This window comes from Salmo salar, chromosome 16 (genome assembly GCF_965601325.2).
Source record: "Salmo salar chromosome 16, fSalSal1, whole genome shotgun sequence".
Lineage (NCBI taxonomy): Eukaryota > Metazoa > Chordata > Actinopteri > Salmoniformes > Salmonidae > Salmo > Salmo salar.
In genome coordinates, this window is record NC_138306.1 from 2051193 (window position 1) to 2072504 (window position 21312).

Consider the following 21312-nt stretch of genomic DNA (forward strand, 5'->3'; position numbering starts at 1 on the left):
GATGCAGACCCCATGTCCCCATACTCTCCCTACCTCATCCTTCATCCCTCTCTCTCTGTCTGCCTGTCTCCCTCTCTCTCCCCCCCTCATCCTCTCTACAATCATTATGTATCATTAAGTACCTGTGTATCCCATGTCACAAAAGCAGACCCCAGAGATGCAGTCTCCGTGTCCTCCACAGTGGTTGGGGCAGGGCTCAGAGATATAGACTCCATCTAGGGCAAAGGCTGGAGCGTCCCTGTACACACTACTCTCCTGGAACCACCGGAACCTCGTTTTACTGAAGTGGAGAGTGTGTGTGGGGGGAGGAGAAAGAGCAAAGGGAGGATAGAGAGAGAGAGAGGGAGAGAGAGTTAAAAAAATACTTAATTGAGTCTGGGAACCCACAACACAATAAACCCTAACCTGTTCACCGGGTCAGGCTATGGAAGTCTGACCTGTTCACCGGACGTGCTACCTTGTCCCAGACCTGCTGTTTTCAACTCTCTAGAGACAGAAGGTGCGGTAAAGATACTCTGAATGATGGCTATGAAAAGACAATCGACATTTACTCCTGAGGTGCTGACCTGTTGCACCCGCTACAACCCACTGTGATTATTATTATTATTATCTACACTGCTGTTCATCTATGAACATTTGAACGTCTTAGTCATGTTCTGTTATAATCCCCACCCGGCACAGCCAGAAGAGGACTGGCCATCCCTCAGACTGGTTCTTCTCTAGGTTTCTTCCTAGGTTCTGGCCTTTCTAGGGAGTTTTTCCTAGCCACCGTGCTTCTATACCTGCATTGCTTGCTGTTTGGGGTTTTAGGCTGGGTTTCTGTACAACACTTTGTGACATCAGCTGATGTAAGAAGGGCGTTATAAATACATTTGATTGAATTTGATTGATGAGGCATGATAATCATCGTTGTTTTAATTTTCTCTTAATAATCTTACCACATTTCCCACTACCTTTTGCTGCCATGACAGCAGTAACAAGTGGAAACGCTTCTTCACACCTCACAATTTATCAACATCAAAAACAATCTGCCTATTTATCAGATTTCCCAAAAGTCTGGTCCAGGAACCCATTTAACCCCTCATCTAGATTGTAAATTGAGTCGTTGCCAGCAGCTATCACATCAACAGGAATATAAAACATTTCCATATCCATATCCTCCTCAACAGGGGCCACAAACTCCTGACTCCCCTCTGCCACATCCCTCTCAAAAATCTCCACTTGCATCCCATCACTCGTACCGGGCACCTCCTCCACTGCCTGGGAGACTGGCCCCACCTGAACGCACCTCCTGTACCACATTACTCGTAATGGACATCTTCTCCACTACCTGGGAGACTAGCTCAACCTGAACCCTCTCCTGTACCCCTTCACTCATACTGGGCATCTCCTTACCAGTCTGGGGAAATGGCTCCCCAGATCCATCCTTACCTCCTACAACAATATTTTTCTGCTGCTCATCAGACACTATGTTCCCCTCTGGTACAAGCTGCAAATCAGTACCCTAAACACAAGCAACTTGTTCCTCAGCAACAGGTGCTTGATCTACCACATCTACCTACATCAGTGGGACTAGGCGTAACGAGGACCACCTGCGTCCCTCCCTCCGCCTTCTCCCTTTTCGGGCAAGCATGTCGCTTAAGGCCAACATATCCACACTGACAACACTGTTGACTATCCGTACTAGCATAAGCCATATACAGTCTGTTGTCATACTTGACTTTAAACGATAACTCCAAAGTCCACTCCGGTGACTCCAAAAACATAAACACCTGTCGCCGAAATGACATAACAAAGGTTATGTATGTAACCACGGTTATATGAGCTATATGGATCAGTCTAATATATTGATATTGGTATCATTCTGCGGCGGAGGGATACAAGTGAGGTAAGGTTTTACAGATTTACTCCCATCTACACCTGTGTCCCGGCTGGGGTCATTTTTCAGGCACCTCCACCGTAGAGGATTGGAGTGTTCCATATAGCTCACATAACCGTGGTTACATACGTAAACTTCATTATGTTTCACTATATTGGATCACTCAAATATATTGGTATACCCATATCAGATTTAGTCGGTGCTACAGGGACCTGGCCAGCCAGCGACGAAGTCCCAGCGTGGGATCAAGACACAGGGGCCAATGTTGGAAGTGGGTCCCGGCAAAGTCGACACAGTCCCCGGAAAGGGAGGTGATCCCCAGGACCGCTGAACCAACGGCAGAGGGAGGTACCACATTTACCCGATAGTACCTAGCAAAGGTGGAAGAGGAAGCCCAGCTGGCCACAGCACAGATATCAGTGAGGGGCCCAGGATGCAGCCACACAGATCCACCAGCCACCACAGATCCCAGCACTGGTCTGCCAGCCAGGTGACATGCTGTCGTAATCGTGTCCACAATCCAGTGAGAGAGCGTCTGCTTTGATAGCCCAGCCCCCAGGACTCTCTCACAATAGCAGACAAAGGGCTGGTCTGTTGTTCTCACTGACCATGTCCGCTCCACATAGGCAGCCAGTGCCCGCACAGGGCACAGCATGCCGGAGGGAGGTCCAGACTCCCCAACCACTGCCAGACAGGATAAAAGGGATGTTCACATGCCTGTCTAACAGACCCTTTGGGACGAATGAAGGGTTGGGGCGGAGAGATATATTCCTCCCACTGGGGTCCATCCGGTAGCATGAAGCTACCGGATGGTAGCTCACCCACCCTCTTCATGGAAGTAATCACTACCATGAAAGCCACCTTCATAAAGAGGTGTTTCAGGGAGGCAGACTCCAACAGTTCGAAAGCTGCCAAGACCACATCCAGATCGCCATTGAGTGGGTCCTAGGCGATGAACCCCCTTCATAAACCTGGATACCAATGGATGGCACCCCACTGGCCTGTCCATTCACCCTACAAGACAGGCAAATATAGCGGCCAAATACCCTCTCAGTATAGGGGCTGCCAAGCCCTCATCCAAGCGAGACTGAAGGTATTGGAGGACATACTGCACCCCGCATGACTCGGGCACAACCTCAATACCAGTACACCAAGAGCAGAACAACCACCAGCACAACTGTTATGCAGGGGTTGTAGCAGATGCCCTTACACTCCGCATGGTGTGTATTCATTATGCCCTCCTGTAGTCCTAACATGGACCATTGGTGCCTTTCAGTGGCCAAGCCCACAGACTAGGGCGGTGCGGTCTCGGATGCCAAAGAGTTCCCCCGGCCTGAGACAGCACAGCCTGGATCAGGGGAAAAGGAGGGAATGCGTAAAGCTCCAGCCCTGGCCAATCGTGAGCCAGAGCATCCAAGCCCAGAGGCCATGGTGGCTCCAACATGGAGTACCACAGGGGGCAGTGTTCATTGTCCAGGGAGGAAACAGGTCCACCTCTGCCCTCCCGAACTTGTCCCACAGGTGCTGCACTATCTGGGGATGTAGGCTCCAGTCCCAAGGTGGCGGGCCCTCCCTCGAGAGCATATCCGCTGCCACATTCAGGATGCCAGGTACAAGCCCAGAGATGGAGCTTCTGTGCCATAAGATGGAGGCGGTGGGACCTCATTCCACCCTGATGGTTGATGTAAGCCACCACTGTGATGTTGTCCATTCTCACCAGGACATGTCCTCACTTCAGATGTGGAAGGAAAGACCGCAGGGCCAGTAGTACAGCTTGGAGCTCTAGTGTATTGACATGCCTGCCGCTCCAAGGGGGTAGCCAACAGCCATTGGCCGACCTTCTCTTGGTCACACCCCCCAGCCGATCTGGGAGGCATCTGTGCTGACCAGCTCCTGGCGGCACATCCTCAGCATCTCCACCCCACCTGAGAGAAAGGAGTGACAGCTCCACTTCAATAATGCCCTGAGGCACTGTGCGGTCACCTGCAGCTGGCGGTGACAGTGGCGCTTCGGGTGCAGCCGGTGGGAGTTGAACCACAGTTGAAGAGGCCGGAGATGGCGCAGGCCCAGGGGATTTCAGCAATGAGGCCGCCGTCAGCAAGCCAAACAAGCGTTGGCAGGTTAGGACAAATACCACCCGCCTCTGCCGAAAGTGGACGAGGATAAGATCACCTGAACCATTCTGGTGGGCTGGCATGCTCTCATGAGGACTGAGTCCAGTTCCATGCCAATGAAGGCCACCCTCTGGGTGGGCGTTAGATGACTCTTCTTGTCATTTACAGTAATGCCCAGCTTGCCGATGTGGGTCCTGGTCGGGGCACAAATCAGCCAATCGTCCAGATAATTGAGGATCAACAATCCTCGGGACATGAAAGGTGCCAGGACAGCGACCATGCACTTTGTGAAAGTGTTGGGGTGCCAAGGAGAGGCCGAAGGGAAGAACAATGAATTCATAAGACGTCCATTCGAAAGCAAATCGGAGGTACTGCCAATGAGCTGGGTGAACAGGAACATGGAAGTACGTATCCCTCAGGTCCAGCATCACACACCACTTGTCTCTGGACATGGCCTGCCCCAGGATCTCCAGCCGCAGGGTTTTCTTCTTCAGGGGATTGGCCACCGTGGTGAAACAAAGGCCCCTGAAGGACAGAGGCCGGCATCGCTACCCCTCGGGCATTGTGGACAACACCCAGGGGGGCTCCACACCCTCCTCCCACTTTGCCCATTGAGACCAGGAGAAGCTGCTGAGGCCGAGGAAGGGTGTATCAGGGGTCCTTTCCAGGGCCCGCCTATCCCCTGGCACCCTGATTGCCTGGGTCCCCCAGGCACGTCCCTGTGGTGGTGACAGTTGACAGATTGTTGCTCCACCGCACGCTGTGCCCCTCCCCGCTGGTGTCCCTCAGCACGAGGCGATGGGGCAGGAGAGGGACCTCACTGTTGTTCGGGTGCAGGTGGGTGGTGACGGTCCATCTGCCTTGGACCTGGGGCCTGAGGAGGCAGCATGAACCGTCTCAGGGTCTCCCGGTCCCTACGAACTTTATCGGTCTGCTCCAGAATGTCATCAACCCCTGAGCCAAACGTCAGCCCTGGGGTGATGGGGGAGAGGCAAATGTGCTCTGGAGAGCAGATGGCAGACGGGATTGGTCCAGCCAGAGATGGCACTGGGAGGTAACTACATCCATCTGGAGCAGGGAAAGCAGGCGAGACACCTCCATCGCCTCCCGGAGGAGCTCCTCTGTGCCCTTTTGCAGCCGGAGAAACAGAGTAAGGCGGCCAAGAGAGCAGAGGGACCCATACGTGGCTTTCAAGTCCGCATCAAAGACTCTGGGGGTCCCGGCTTTAGTCGCGGATTCCGCCCTATAATCTCCCGGTCCGGGAGAACCATGACAACCATGACAACCATGACATTGGTGAACAGTGCCAGCATTGTCCCCCAGGAACAGCCTATCACAGACCAGCAGGGAACAGCTGTCATCCCCATTGAAGCTAACAACCTACCTTGTTTGTAAAACGGAGATTCAGTGAATATAATAATCTCATTGATTTATCAAGATCAGTCCCCATGCTTGTCTCAGAGCAGCGCGAAACGGTGCTGAAATAGTTGACCACAGTGGGTAGGCTATTGCTTCAAATCCTATTGCTTCTAACTTCAATATGCTTTTTAAATAAATGAGACCTACACCACTTTTAACAGCACATTACTCAACACTAGTGAGACTCATGTCGCCTACGGTAGGCCTACAGTATAACGATTTCTTTTTTTCAATGATGTGACTCTCAGCCAATAATTTGATTTGGAGGATTGGATGATTCTAAATTAATATCTAAGGGGCATTTTTCGCTAGGGCAAATCTGATCTGTGATAATTTCTAAGGGGCTTTTATATAATTCTAAATTAAATAATAATAATATTCCCTTTGTTTAAAAAAGAACAATATTTTTTAGATTATTCCGTTTTCAAATAACCTAAAGTGAGCGAGAAAAAGGCCATTATTGAACATGGGGTGAGACATTCTTACTAATTTGTAAATAAAGCCAGTTTGTTGTTTAGAATTATTTATTTCTGTTTTTAGAGGGAGTGTTACCGGTTGGGAGTAGGCTACAGCGCTGCAGTAAGAGCAAAATAATCCTAACATTTCCACAACTAATTGTAGTCTAAGTTTCTCTTAGAATAAAAACCTTCGAGTAACAACAGTTTTAGTAAGAAATACTGAAGTCGTGCACAGTTATCAGTTTCTATTTGGTTTATGACGCCCATTCATTGTCAGTTAACCTGTTTAGGATAGGGGGCAGTATTTTCACAGCCGGATAAAAAAACATACCCGATTTAATCTGGTTATTACTCCTGCCCAGAAACTAGAATATGCATATAATTGTTTGATTTGGATAGAAAACACCCTAAAGTTTCTAAAACTGTTTGAATGGTGTCTGTGAGTATAACAGAACTCATATGGCAGGCCAAAACCTGAGAAGATTGCATACAGGAAGTGCCCTCTCTGACCATTTCTTGGCCTTCTATAGCCTCTTTATGGAAAATAGAGGATCACTGCTGTAACGTGACATTTTCTAAGGCTCCCATAGGCTCTCAGAAGGCGCCGGAACGGGGAATGATGACTCTGCAGTCCCTGGCTTAAAAACAGTAGCGCATTTGGATAGTGGTCGATCTGAGAACAATGAAACGGGTGCGCGCATGCACTTGAAGAGTCCATTTTACATTTTCAGTCTTTGAACGAAAACGACGTCTCCCGGTTGGAATATTATCGCTATTTCACGAGAAAAATCGCATAAAAATTGATTTGAAACAGCGTTTGACATGCTTTGAAGTACGGTAATGGAATATTTTGAAAAAATTTTGTCACGATATGCGCCGGCGCGTCACCCTTCGTATAGTGTGTTGAACGCAAGAACAAATGCCGCTATTTGGATATAACTATGGATTATTTGGAACCAAAACAACATTGGGTGTAAACTAGAAGTTCTGGGAGTGCATTCTGACGAAGAACAGCAAAGGTAATCAAATTTTTCTTATAGTAAATCTGAGTTTGGTGAGTGCCAAACTTGGTGGGTGTCAAAATAGCTAGCCATGATGGCCGGGCTATCTACTCAGAATATTGCAAAATGTGCTTTCACCGAAAGGCTATTTTAAAATCTGACACCGCGATTCCATAAAGGAGTTCTGTATCTATAATTCTTAAAATAATTGTTATGTTTTTTGTGAACGTTTATCGTGAGTAATTTAGTAAATTCACCGGAAGTGTTCGGTGGGTATGCTAGTTCTGAACGTCACATGCTAATGTAAAAAGCAGTTTTTTGATATAAATATGAACTTGATTGAACAAAACATGCATGTATTGTATAACATAATGTCCTAGGAGTGTCATCTGATGAAGATCATCAAAGGTTAGTGCTGCATTTAGCTGTGGTTTTGGTTTTTGTGACATTATATGTTAGCTTGAAAAATGGGTGTGTGATTATTTCTGGCTGGGTACTCTCCTGACATAATCTAATGTTTTGCTTTCGTTGTAAAGCCTTTTTGAAATCGGACAATGTGGTTAGATAAAGGAGAGTCTTGTCTTTAAAATGGTGTAAAATAGTCATATGATTTCTGAGGTGTTTGTAATTCATGCCATCATTGGATATTGGAGCGGTGTTCCGCTAGCGGAACATCTAGATGTAAGAGGTTAAAGACACAGTAGCGCCTTGGGACCCAAAAGCATAATCAGTTCTCTAACTCCCCCTTGCGCTGGTCTGGAGCAATGAAGTAGTGATGCAGGGTACCGTACTGAACCACAAATTACTTCTAAGTCCCGCAGCATAATCACAAAACTTTTAGATGAGCAACCACTGTAACTTGAATAAACATACCTTTAAGAAGTACACTATGCTCAAACATACAATCCACAAGATGCTCTTCTTTAAGAAAAAACACCACCGTTTTCTTAATCCGTGACGAATAAGCAACATTTTCATAGCCTACCTTCTCTCCTACGGCGACCAGAAACTCCTCCGCAGTGACAGAAGCTTCAGTAATACACCTGAAGCCGTGCCGAAGTGACAGGGATGGCATCCCCATGTGGGACGCCATCCTCGCCAAAACCAGGGCAATTCCAACAAGAAATACAATATACCTAATTCTACCACTGAAAAAAAACATACTATTACACTCTTGCTGTAAGTCTTCATAAGTTTGATTACTAAATCAAATCCAGCTTGAATGACCAATATTGAATGAACTGAACATGAACCTATACCATCCCACAGGCTTTCGTACATGTAATTGTGTCTTTGTTATTGATCTCAGTGTCAAAGACCCCACCCCATAATATTCCCCTACCTGGCGGCCACGTTACGCGGAATGACAATGGTAACCCTGGTCCAGCTTTCGTAGTCTCCCGTGGCATAGACAGTGGGTTCCCTGAGCTCCCGCCCACTGCCCTCACAGCCGCCCGCCCCAGAGGAGCCTAGGTAACAGCCCTCCTTCACCAGCGCCCAGGTACGGCCAGCATCATGGGAGTACTGCAGCAGGACTGAGGCCGACGCACTGAACTGAGACTCGCAACCGATGTTCAACTGAAGAAGGAGGAGGGGGGATGATGGGGAAGGGGGGGGATGATGGGGGAGGGGGGAGAGGGACAGACAGAGAGAGAAAGACAGAAAGAGACAGTGTGTGTAATGTTTACTGTTAATTTCTGATTGTTTATTTCGCTTGTTAATTTTTTTTCACTTGGTTTGGCAATGTAAACATATGTTTCCCATTCAATAAAGACCCTTTGAACTGAATTGAGAGAGACATTTTATTTTAGATCCACTTTTTGGGGTCAATAATAAACATTACACAAACACGTAAAAAACAATTAAAAAGTAATTGCCTTATGTACAAACCTGTAAAAGTCTTAGAAGGTCAATTTAACCTGTTGGGGATAGGGGGCAGTATTTGCACGGCCGGATAAAAAACATACCCGATTTAATCTGGTTACTGCTCCTGCCCAGTAACTAGAATAAGCATATAATTGTTTGATTTGGATAGAAAACACCCTAAAGTTTCTAAAACTGTTTGAATGGTGTCTGTGAGTATAACAGAACTCATTTGGCAGGCCAAAACCTGAGAAGATTCCAAACAGGAAGCGCTCTCTCTGACCATTTCCTGGCCTTCTTGATCATCTCTATCCAAAACAGGGGATCTCTGGCATAACGTGACATTTTCTAACGCTCCCATAGGCTCTCAGAAGGCGCCAGAACGTTGAATGATGACTTTGCAGGCCATGGCTGAAAAACATTAGCGCATTTGGATAGTGGTCGATCTGAGGACAATGAGACTGGAGGCGCGTGCACGGGCCGACACCATGTTTACTTTCTCTCTCTTTGAACGAAAACAACGACTCCCGGTTGGAATATTATCGCTTTTTTACGAGACAAATCGCATAAAATTTGTTTTAAACAGCGTTTGACATGCTTCGAAGTACGGTAATGGAACATTTTGAATTTTTTGTCACGAAACGCGTCGGGCGCGTTTACCCTTCGGATAGTGTCTTGAACGCACGAACAAAACGCCGCTATTTGGATATAACTATGGATTATTTGGAACCAAACCAAAATGTGTTATTGAAGTAGAAGTCCTGGGAGTGCATTCTGATGATGAACAGCAAAGGTAATCAAACTTTTCTAATAGTAAATCGGAGTTTGGTGAGTACCACACTTGGTGGGTGTCAAAATAGCTAGCCTGTGATGGCCGGGCTATCTACTCAGAATATTGCAAAATGTGCTTTCACCGAAAAGCTATTTTAAAATCGGACATAGCGAGTGCATAAAGGAGTTCTGTATCTATAATTCTTAAAATAATTGTTATGTTTTTTGTGAACGTTTATCGTGAGTAATTTAGTAAATTCACCGGAAGTGTTCGGTGGGAATGCTAGTCACATGCTAGTCACATGCTAATGTAAAATGCTGGTTTTTGATATAAATATGAACTTGATTGAACAAAACATGCATGTATTGTATAACATAATGTCCTAGGATTGTCATCTGATGAAGATCATCAAAGGTTAGTGCTGCATTTAGCTGTGGTTTGGGTTCATGTGACATTATATGCTAGCTTGAAAAATGGGTGTCTGATTATTTCTGGCAGGGTACTCTGCGGACATAATCTAATGTTTTGCTTTCGTTGTAAGGCCTTCTTGAAATCGGACAGTGTGGTTAGATTAACGAGAGTCTTGTCTTTAAAATGGTGTAAAATAGTCATATGTTTGAGAAATTGAAGTAATAGCATTTCTAAGGTATTTGAATATCGCGCCACGGGATTACACTGGCTGTTGAGTAGGCGTCCCACTGGCCCAGAGAGGTTAAAACTTCCTGAGAGAAAGAGGGAGAGATAAGAGAGAAAGGACGAAAAAGGAAACAGAAGAAGAGAGAGAATAGTGAAAGAGGGAGAGAGGAGAGGAAGAGAGAAAGAATGAGAGCGAGAGAGTGAGAGAGACTGTACACATACCTTAAACTGCAGTGTGTACCCTGGTCTTAGGACCAGGTCTCTGGTCACTGCCACCCTGTCTCCGTCAGATCGCCCGAACACCATGGCAGAGGGGGTGGGAGCACAGAAGCTGCCGTTCCTCTCCTTTTCCATACCCTCATTGCCCAGCATGAGCCACACACTCATCTGGTTCAGAGGGTAGTCAAACGCCGGCTTCTCATAGAAGTTCTACAAACAGAGAGATAGCAGATGTTAAGGATGGTGCTGCATTGCAGCCAATAAGTTGCAACAGTAGACAAATAGCTGACGTTCGGCATCATAGTGAGCTCAGACATTCAGGCATGTCCTATACACGATTTCAAATGTTTATATTTCATTGTGATTATATTGACCACTAAATCCCAGAATCAGATAGATTGCCACAAAGTATAGAAGGCTTTTGTAATCATCTGTCTCAGTGTTAGCCAATAGGATTGTCAGTTATTTTCAACTAATGAAATCCTGACCTGTGGAAGCGTGGGGTCGTCAGCCAATGAGAGACGTACCTGTGGCATAGTGGGGTTGGCCATGGGGATGATGTGTTTCTCTCTCTCTGACAAGATGATGACATCATCAATGGCCCACTGGTCGTAGCCGTCCCCAGAGTGAAGGGGCTGCCACCATCTGAACCGGGTACACGGGGTCTTGGAGGCCTGTGGCAACTCATAGTGGACAAACCTAGGGAGGAGAGATCAGTCAGACAGACAGACAGTCAGTCAATCGCATTTATAAGGCCATTTTTACGTCACCAGTCACAATGTGCCTTACATTAATCTGCATGGCCTAGACCCCCAACAGCACGCAAAAGCATAGTAGCCTCAAAGGAAAAACCCTTGAGAGGAACCAGTCCCTCCTCTTCATCGTGGCTTGGGGAAGACCGTGAAGTGCATCTCAGCGATGAGTCCCCAGCTGATTCCTCTGTCATTACTGTACTGCAGCACCTCTCTCTCCCCTCCCTCTCTCCTCTATCCCTCTTCTCTCCTTACCGTGGCTTGATGAAGTCGGTGAAGTACATCTCAGCGATGAGTCCCCAGCTGATTCCTCCGTCATTACTGTACTGCAGTAGCACTCCTTCCTCCCTGCTGTCTGCCATGTTACATTGTACCCAGTCTCCGCCCACACGCAGATAGAACTGCACAAACTCTGCCCACTCTGTGTCCAGGTCATAGCTCACCAGCTGCCTCAATCCGGCCTGTTATACACACATCATAATAATAATGTTGTTTAATGTTTGTTATCTGGTCAGATAACCACATCTTTGCCTGGTTGCTAACTTTCTTATACAACCAGTATACAACCTGCCCATGATGCTATAAAAGACATCATAATGACAACATTGCAACCAGTTTCACCTACCGGGTATGATGTCACTTTGTGTGTGTGTGTGTGTGTGTGTGTGTGTGTGTGTGTTATCCTACCTTGCTGAAGTAGAGCGAGGACCCAGAGGAGACCACCCCACAGCCCATGTCAGGTGTTACCACCTCTCCACCAATCACCTCCTGCCACATGGCCAGCAGACCATCTTGGGACTCAAAGTCTGACAGGATGCTAGAAGAAAGAGGAGAGGATGCCTGGCAGTCTGGACCTGAGAAACCTTCATCACACCTGGGGAGAGGAGATTATAAGAAATTATAAAGGGTTATAAAGGGTTTCCCCAAGCTCATTACTGCATTTCTATACAATAAAAATAAAAAAATTAAAATGCTATTTCAAGAACAGCAAAAACAAGCAAAAATGACCCAAGCCATTATCACCTCAGTAGAGCTACAAATACATAGCCTATTTGCTATACAATTGTAATGTTACAACCCTGAAAGGGGGGAAATATGAAAAATTATTCACACTGACATGTAGCACTAGCGACTGTTCAGTCAGTTGTATCGATGAATTGCATAATATCATTAACTCAACATGCATACCTCTTTTCCCAGATTACATAGCGTTGACATTTGTATTCCTTGGCATTACTAATCAAGCTCCACACAAACAGACATCAATGGAGTGCACAGGTGATATTATTATCACATTGACTACAAATTATTAGAATATTACTTACGATTCTCTATTAATGTCAGTGAAGTAGTGGTAAAAAAAAGGTGGTTAATTGGTTAATGGGTAAACTACTCCAATGGACGATGGAGATAAGACAAACAACCACCGACATGAACAAAAACGTATCACATTTTACAACTGTATTGTTTGCATTTTTTATGCATTTTAATGTAGGTCTGTAGGGAAGACTGGTTCCCAAACCAGAACCTGTGTACTAACCTCTCTCTGCTTGCTTCCGTTCTCGCTCTCTCTCCTCTGTCTCCTTCTACATGCATTCATTGACTGACTGACAAATCTATAAGCGACTATTTAACAGTGCACTCATTATGCGAGAGGCGGTTTTTGTTTGTTTGGGGGATGTCTGTAGACACGGAAGTAGTCGCGGGACAGTTTTAAATTTGCCTTTTGTCCGGCATTTCATGAACACACTGTCAGCAGCCTACTTGAGACAACTTCGAGCTGGGATAGTTCGTTTAACGTTTCAGGCACTCGGCTTGTGCCGCGAGAGGGCAGAGTTAGCCGTTTGAGAGAGTGGTGAATGTACTACTAAAAAGGCAAATCCGGGAGCAAAATCTGGGGGATGCAGGCGAACATGATTCCACTCGTTCGCAGAGGCAGGCGTGATTAGAACTAAGTCAGATCAAGAATATAAGCGTTCTGAGTGTCACGACACCGACGGATGGTGGCGCCCCTCCTCGGCCGGGCGGAGCTCGGCGGTCGTCGTCGCCGGCCTACTAGCTGCCATCGATCCTTTTTTGTTTCACTTTCTGTTGGTTAGGTCTAGGTAGGCACGCACCTGTTTTGAGTTAGTTATTAGTAGGGGGGGGGGTTATTTAGTTTAGCGTAGGATGTCTGTGTTTGTGCGTGATTATATTTTTTGTCCGTTTTGTGTACTTGAGGAACGTATGCTGGTTTTCCTCTGCCTGTGGTTGGTTTCTTTGTGTTCACCACCGCAGAAGTATTTAAGGGCTGCGTCCCTATTTTTTGGCGACCACATCTATTTTCTGGAATAAAGAAGTGTGGTCAAGAATTCTGTCTCCTGCGCCTGACTCTACCTCTCCTGCTTTCTTGAGCCAGCTCGTGACACTGAGCTTTGATCAACTCTGGGAGCAATATTAGGATCTTGACCCATCATTTATTTTCTTGATTGTGCACAAAATATATATTTGTATTATTTATTTATTTTTAATTAGAAAACATTTCAGTAGTCCGGACCTCAGTGTCCTCATGTAGTTACGCCCATGAGTGAGCCCCGTGAAGACAATTTTGTCTTTTTCGTACTAACTCCAAAGAGTTTTTGAGAGATTTTTATTTGCCTGCAGCATAATTTCTACTTTGGAGGAATGCAGTGAAATAAATAACCAAGGTGCAAATGAAGTTGAGCTGTTTTATTTTGACTTTGAGTTACGCATGTTATAATGTGCATACATTTTCCTTTTGAAATGGGCTATTGCTGTTACAGCTTCTAGTTATCTGCCCAGAATTCTATCAGTAACATAACTTCCCATTATGAAGCATTAGAAGAAGACAAAAAGGAATATTGCCAATTGAACAACATCTATTGCAGGATAGATCAGAGTTAGAGTTTATATAGCTGGCCATAAATGGGTGTTGCATTTCACTTTATGGGTTATGTAGGCTTGTAACCTATTGATTTCTAATTCAATGCAGATAATAACACAATTAGGCTATAGACTGTCAGATTTCCAATCGTTCCAATTAATTAAATATCCCTTGATCTTAAAGAATATGGATTAGTCCATTTTTTTTACCTGAACATAACCCTGAAACCAAAGCTTAGCCCACTCTGTTGTTTATGTTTTTGTTGTCATGGAGGAATGATTGGGCCCATTGCTTCAAATAATGAAAAATAAACAATGCTCTCATGGAATGGCATGCCTTGGGCACTACCGAAAAGTGCTCTTTGCATGTGAAAAATGAATGCCATGTGCTGCATTTGCTATAGGCCTATTGTTTAAGATTTTGTTGGTGACATGTGACTGCTTTTCCTTCACGCTGCGGTCCAACTAATTCCAAACCATCTCAATTGGGTTGAGGTTGGGCGATTGTGGAGGCCATGTCATCTAATGCAGCACTCCATCACTCTCCTTCTTGGTCAAATAGCCATTACACAGCCTGGAGGTGTGTTGGTCATTGTCCTCTTGAAAAACAAATGATAGTCCCACTGAGCGCAAACCAGATGGGATGGCGTATCACTGCAGAATGCTGTGGTAGCCATGCTTGTTAAGTGTGCCTTGAATTCAAATAAATCACAGACAGTGTCACCAGCAAAGCACCTCCACACCATCACACCTCCTCCTCCATGCTTCACAGTGGGAACCACACATGCGGAAATCATCCGTTCATGTTTCTTGGCTCAAGCAAGTCTCTTCTTATTATTGGTGTCCTGCAGTAGTGGTTTCTTTGCAGCAATTCAACAATGAAGGCCTGATTTCACGCAGTCTCCTCTGAACAGTTGATGTTGAGATGTGTCTGTTACTTGAACTCTGGGAAGCATTTATTTGGGCTACAATTTCTGAGGCTTGTAACCCTAATGAACTTGTTCTCTGCAGCAGAGGTAACTCTGGGTCTTCCTTTCCTGTGGCATTCCTCATGAGAGCTAGTTTCATCATAGCGCTTGATGGTTTTTCTGACTGCACTTGAAATGTTCCACATTGACTAACCTTCATGTCTGAAATGAATGACGGATTGTCGATTCTCTTTGCTTATTTTAGCTGTTCTTTCCATAATATGGATTTGGTCTTTTACGAAATAGGGCTATCTTCTGTATACCACCCCTACCTTGTCACAACTGATTGGATCAAATGCATTAACCTCTTGACGGTCGCCTAGGATAGGGGGCGCTACAGCGATTTTTGAAAAAAATCTGTGCCCATTTTAAACGGCCTCCTACTCAAACTCAGAAGCTAGGATATGCATATAATTAATACTTGTGGATAGAAAACACCCTAAAGTTTCTAAAACTGTTTGAATGGTGTCTGTGAGTATAACAGAACTCATATGGCAGTCAGAACCCCGAGACAGATCGTAACAGGATGTGGAATTCTGAATTGCGGACTCAACTTAATCACTTTGCCTGTAAAACACACAGTGAGCAATGGTTCATTGAGCACTTCCTATTGCTTCCACTAGATGTCCCCAGTCTTTACAAAGTGATTTGAGTCTCCTACTGTGAAAACTGACAGAATGAGAGTCTGTGGAAAGTGGTCACATGAGGAGGGCCATCACCATTATGACGCCGGCGCCCCTGGCTACCCTCCCCTTTCGAAACGTTTAGAAAGACAATGCAATCGTCCCCCTTGAATCTTATTGGAGCTCTGGTTGAAAAAGGCCCTAAAGATGTATGTTATACAACGTTTGACATGTTTGAACGAACCAAAATAAAAATAAAATGCATTTTGTTGAAAGTGGAGTCCCGCGCACGACGGAACTTTTGGTGCAGCCTTCAGAACGCGCTAACAATAACAAGCTATTGGAACATAAAGGATTAACTTTTTCGAACGAAAATACATTTGTTGTGGACCTGAGATTCCTGGAAGTGCTTTCTGATGAAGATAATCAAAGGTAAGGGATTATTGACAATAGTATACAAGACTAGATTTGATATGCGATTGTTCCAAGATGGCGCTGACCTGTATTGCTAGCCAATTTTCTGAGTATCGCATCCCCTTTTATCGCAAAGTGTGATTACCCAGTAAAGTTATTTTTAAATCTGGCATTACAGGTGCTTTCAAGAGATATTCATCTATAAATCTTAGAATGACAATATTACATTTTAAAAATGTTTTCGAATAGTAATTTAGTAAATTGTAGCGCTGTTTCACCGGATGCATTTGAGGGAAAATAGTTAGTCAACGTTACGCGCCGATGTAAAATGCTGTTTTTATATATAAATATGAACTTTATCGAACAAAAGAATGCATGTATTGTGTAACATGATGTCCTAGGAGTGTCATCTGATGAAGATTGTCAAAGGTTAGTGCTGCATTTAGCTGTTTTTTGGTTATTTGTGATGCATGTGGTTGGTCGGAAAATGGCTATGTGGCTACTTTTACGATATACTCAACTAACATAATCTAATGTTTTGTTTTTGCTGTAAAGCCTTTTTGAAATCGGACAACGTGGTTTGATTCAGGAGAGGTGTATCTATAAAACGATATAACATAGTCCTATATTTGAAAAAAAAAATATTAAATTTCGTTATGCTAGGGGGCAGTATTGACACGGCCGGATAAAAAACGTACCCGATTTAATCTGGTTACTACTCCTGCCCAGAAACTAGAATATGCATATAATTATTAGCTTTGGATAGAAAACACTCCAAAGTTTCTAAAACTGTTTGAATGGTGTCTGTGAGTATAACAGAACTCATTTGGCAGGCCAAAACCTGAGAAGAATCCATGCAGGAAGTGCCCTGTCTGACAATTTCTTGCCCTTCTTGATTATCTCTATCCATTACAGAGGATCTCTGCTTTTACGTGACACTTCCTACGGCTCCCATGGGCTCTCAGAAGGCGGCAAAAAGCTGAATCGTGGCTTTGCAGGCTCTGGCTGAAAAAAAGTAGCGCATTTGGGTAGTGGCAGGTTACAGTACTGTGAGACTCAGGCGCGTGCCCGAGTCGACCTCATGCTTTGTTTTCTTTCGTCTGTTTACCTAAACGCAGATTCCCGGTCGGAATATTATCGTTTTTTTACGAGAAAAATGGCATAAAAATGGATTTTAAACAGCAGTTGACATGCTTCGAAGTACGGTAATGGAATATTTAGAAATTTTTTGTCACAAAATGCGCCATGCTCGTGACCCTTATTTACACTTCGGATAGTGTCTTGAACGCGCGAACAAAACACCGCTATTTGGATATAACGATGGATTATTTTGGACCAAACCAACATTTGTTATTGAAGTAGCAGTCCTGGGAGTGCATTCTGACGAAGAACACCAAAGGTAATCAAACTTTTGTAATAGTAAATCAGAGTTTGGTCAGGGCTAAACTTGGTGGGTGTCTAAATAGCTAGCCGTGATGGCTGGGCTATGTACTCAGAATATTGCAAGATGTGCTTTCACCGAAAAGCTATTTTAAAATCGGACACCTCGATTGCACAAAGGAGTTCTGTATCTATAATTCTTAAAATAATTGTTATGTTTTTAGTGAACGTTTATCGTGAGTAATTTAGTAAATTCACCGGAGGTTTGCGGGGGGTATGCTAGTTCTGAACGTCACATGCTAATGTAAAAAGCTGGTTTTTGATATAAATATGAACTTGATTGAACAAAACATGCATGTATTGTATAACATAATGTCCTAGGTGTGTCATCTGATGAAGATCATCAAAGGTTAGTGCTGCATTTAGCTGTGTTCTGGGTTTTTGTGACATTATATGCTAGCTTGAAAAATGGGTGTCTGATTATTTCTAGCTGGGTACTCTGCTGACATAATCTAATGTTTTGCTTTCGTTGTAAAGCCTTTTTGAAATCGGACAGTGTGGTTAGATTAACCTGTTAGGGCTAGGGGGCAGTATTGACACGGCTGGATAAAAAAACATACCCGATTTAATCTGGTTACCACTCCTACCCAGTAACTAGAATATGCATATACTTATTACATATGGATAGAAAACACCCTACATTTTCTAAAACTGTTTGAATGGTGTCTGTGAGTATAACAGAACTCATTTGGCAGGCAAAACCCTGAGACATTTTCTGACAGGAAGTGGATACCTGATGTGTTGTATTACCTTTAAACCTATCCCATTGAAAAACACAGGGGCTGAGGAATATTTTGGCACTTCCTATTGCTTCCACTAGATGTCACCAGCCTTTACAAAGTGTTTTGAGTCTTCTGGAGGGAGATCTGACCGAACAAGAGCCATGGAACGATGATGTCCCATTAGACACCTGGCGCGCGAGTTCATGTTGGGTACCCTCGTTCCAATACGTTATAAAAGAGTATGCATTCGTCCACCTTGAATATTATTCATGTTCTGGTTAAAAAAGGCCCTAATGATTTATGCTATACAATGTTTGACATGTTTGAACGAACGTAAATATATTTTTTCCCCTCGTTCATGACGAGAAGTCCGGCTGGCTTAGATCATGTGCTAACAAGACGGAGATTTTTGGACATAAATGATGAGCTTTTTTGAACAAAACTACATTTGTTATGGACCTGTGATACCTGGAAGTGACATCTGATGAAGAGAATCAAAGGTAATGGATTATTTACATAGTATTTTCGATTTTAGATCTCCCCAACATGACGTCTAGTCTGTATCGCAACGCGTATTTTTCTGGGCGCAGTGCTCAGATTATTGCAAAGTGTGATTTCCCAGTAAGGTTATTTTTAAATCTGGCAAGTTGATTGGTTCAAGAGATGTAAATCTATAATTCTTTAAATGACAATATAATATTTTACCAATGGTTTCTAATTTTAATTATTTAATTTGTGACGCTGACTTGACTGCCGGTTATTGGAGGGAAACGATTTCCTCAACATCAATGCCATAGTAAAACGCTGTTTTTGGATATAAATATGAACTTGATAGAACTAAAAATGCATGCATTGTCTAACATAATGTCCTAGGAGTGTCATCTGATGGAGATTGTAAAAGGTTAGTGCATCATTTTAGCTGGTTTTATGGTTTTGGTGACCCTGTCTTTGAATTGACAAAACATTACACACAACTCTTGTAAATGTACTGTCCTAACATACTCTAAATTTATGCTTTCGCCGTAAAACCTTTTTGAAATCGTAAAACGTGGTTAGATTAAGGAGATGTTTATCTTTCAAAGGGTGTAAAATAGTTGTATGTTTGAAAAATTTGAATTTTGACATTTATTTGGATTCAAATTTGCCGCTCTTGAAATGCACCTGCTGTTGATGGAGTGCACCACGGGTGGCACGCTAGCGTCCCACCTAGCCCATAGAGGTTAACGAGAGTCTTGTCTTTAAAATTGTGTAAAATAGTCATATGTTTGAGAAATTGAAGTAATAGCATTTCTAAGGTATTTGAAAATCGCGCCACGGGATTACACTGGCTGTTGCGTAGGTGGGACGATTTCGTCCCACCTAGCCCAGAGAGGCTAATGGCGATAGGATTTTTCGCTGGATGTCCGTCCCACATACGGGACGAGCCGTCAAGAGGTTTTAAGAAGGAAAGAAATTCAAAAAACGAACTTTTAACAAGGCACACATGTTAATTGAAATGCATTCCAGTGACTACCTCATGAAGCTGGTTGAGAGAATGCCAAGAGTGTGCAAAGCTGTCATCGAGGCAAAGGGTGGCTTCTTTGAAGAATCTCAAATATACACTGCTCAAAAAAATAAAGGGAACACTTAAACAACACAATGTAACTCCAAGTCAATCACACTTCTGTGAAATCAAACTGTCCACTTAGGAAGCAACACTGATTGACAATACATTTCACATGCTGTTGTGCAAATGGAATAGACAACAGGTGGAAATTATAGGCAATTAGCAAGACACCCCCAATAAAGGAGTGGTTCTGCAGGTGGTAACCACAGACCACTTCTCAGTTCCTATGCTTCCTGGCTGATGTTTTGGTCACTTTTGAATGCTGGCGGTGCTTTCACTCTAGTGGTAGCATGAGACGGAGTCTACAACCCACACAAGTGGCTCAGGTAGTGCAGCTCATCCAGGATGGCACATCAATGCGAGCTGTGGCAAGAAGGTTTGCTGTGTCTGTCAGCGTAGTGTCCAGAGCATGGAAGCACTACCAGGAGACAGGCCAGTACATCAGGAGATGTGGAGGAGGCTGTAGGAGGGCAACAACCCAGCAGCAGGACCGCTACCTCCGCCTTTGTGCAAGGAGGAGCAGGAGAAGCACTGCCAGAGCCCTGCAAAATGACCTCCAGCAGGCCACAAATGTGCATGTGTCTGCTCAAACGGTCAGAAACAGACTCCACGAGGGTGGTATGAGGGCCCGACGTCCACAGGTGGGGGTTGTGCTTACAGCCCAACACCGTGCAGGACGTTTGGCATTTGCCAGAGAACACCAAGATTGGCAAATTCGCCACTGGCGCCCTGTGCTCTTCACAGATGAAAGCAGGTTCACACTGAGCACATGTGACAGACGTGACAGAGTCTGGAGACGCCGTGGAGAACGTTCTGCTGCCTGCAACATCCTCCAGCATGACCGGTTTGGCGGTGCGTCAGTCATGGTGTGGGGTGGCATTTATTTGGGGGGCCGTACAGCCCTCCATGTGCTCGCCAGAGGTAGCCTGACTGCCAGTAGGTACCGAGATGAGATCTTCACACCCCTTGTGAGACCATATGCTGGTGCGGTTGGCCCTGGGTTCTTCCTAATGCAAGACAATGCTAGACCTCATGTGGCTGGAGTGTGTCAGCAGTTCCTGCAAGAGGAAGGCATTGATGCTATGGACTGGCCCGCCGTTCCCCAGACCTGAATCCAATTGAGTACATCTGGGACATCATGTCTCGCTCCATCCACCAACGCCACATTACACCACAGACTGTCCAGGAGTTGGAGGATGCTTCAGTCCAGGTCTGGGAGGAGATCACTCAGGAGACCATCCGCCACCTCATCAGGAGCATGCCCAGGCGTTGTAGGGAGGTCATACAGGCACGTGGAGGCCACACACACTACTGAGCCTCATTTTGACTTGTTTTAAGGACATTACATCAAAGTTGGATCAGCCTGTAGTGTGGTTTTCCACTTTAATTTTGAGTGTGACTCCAAATCCAGACCTCCATGGGTTGATAAATTGGATTTCCATTGATTATTTTTGTGTGAATTTGTTGTCAGCACATTCAACTATGTAAAGAGAAAAGTATTTAATAAAATTATTTCTTTCATTCAGATCTAGGATGTGTTGTT

At 44.6% G+C, this 21312-nt stretch overlaps 1 protein-coding gene across 1 annotated transcript in view; it reads right to left on the reverse strand.

Annotated features, from left to right (window-relative positions):
* Positions 1–21312, reverse strand: part of LOC106573022 (reelin) — a 318880-nt gene that overhangs the window by 83943 nt on the left and 213625 nt on the right. Inside the window, 6 exon segments of the mRNA XM_082962453.1 lie at positions 123–280; positions 8214–8449; positions 10365–10571; positions 10889–11060; positions 11369–11574; positions 11801–11987. Of these exon segments, the coding sequence (XP_082818579.1) occupies positions 123–280; positions 8214–8449; positions 10365–10571; positions 10889–11060; positions 11369–11574; positions 11801–11987 (1166 nt within the window).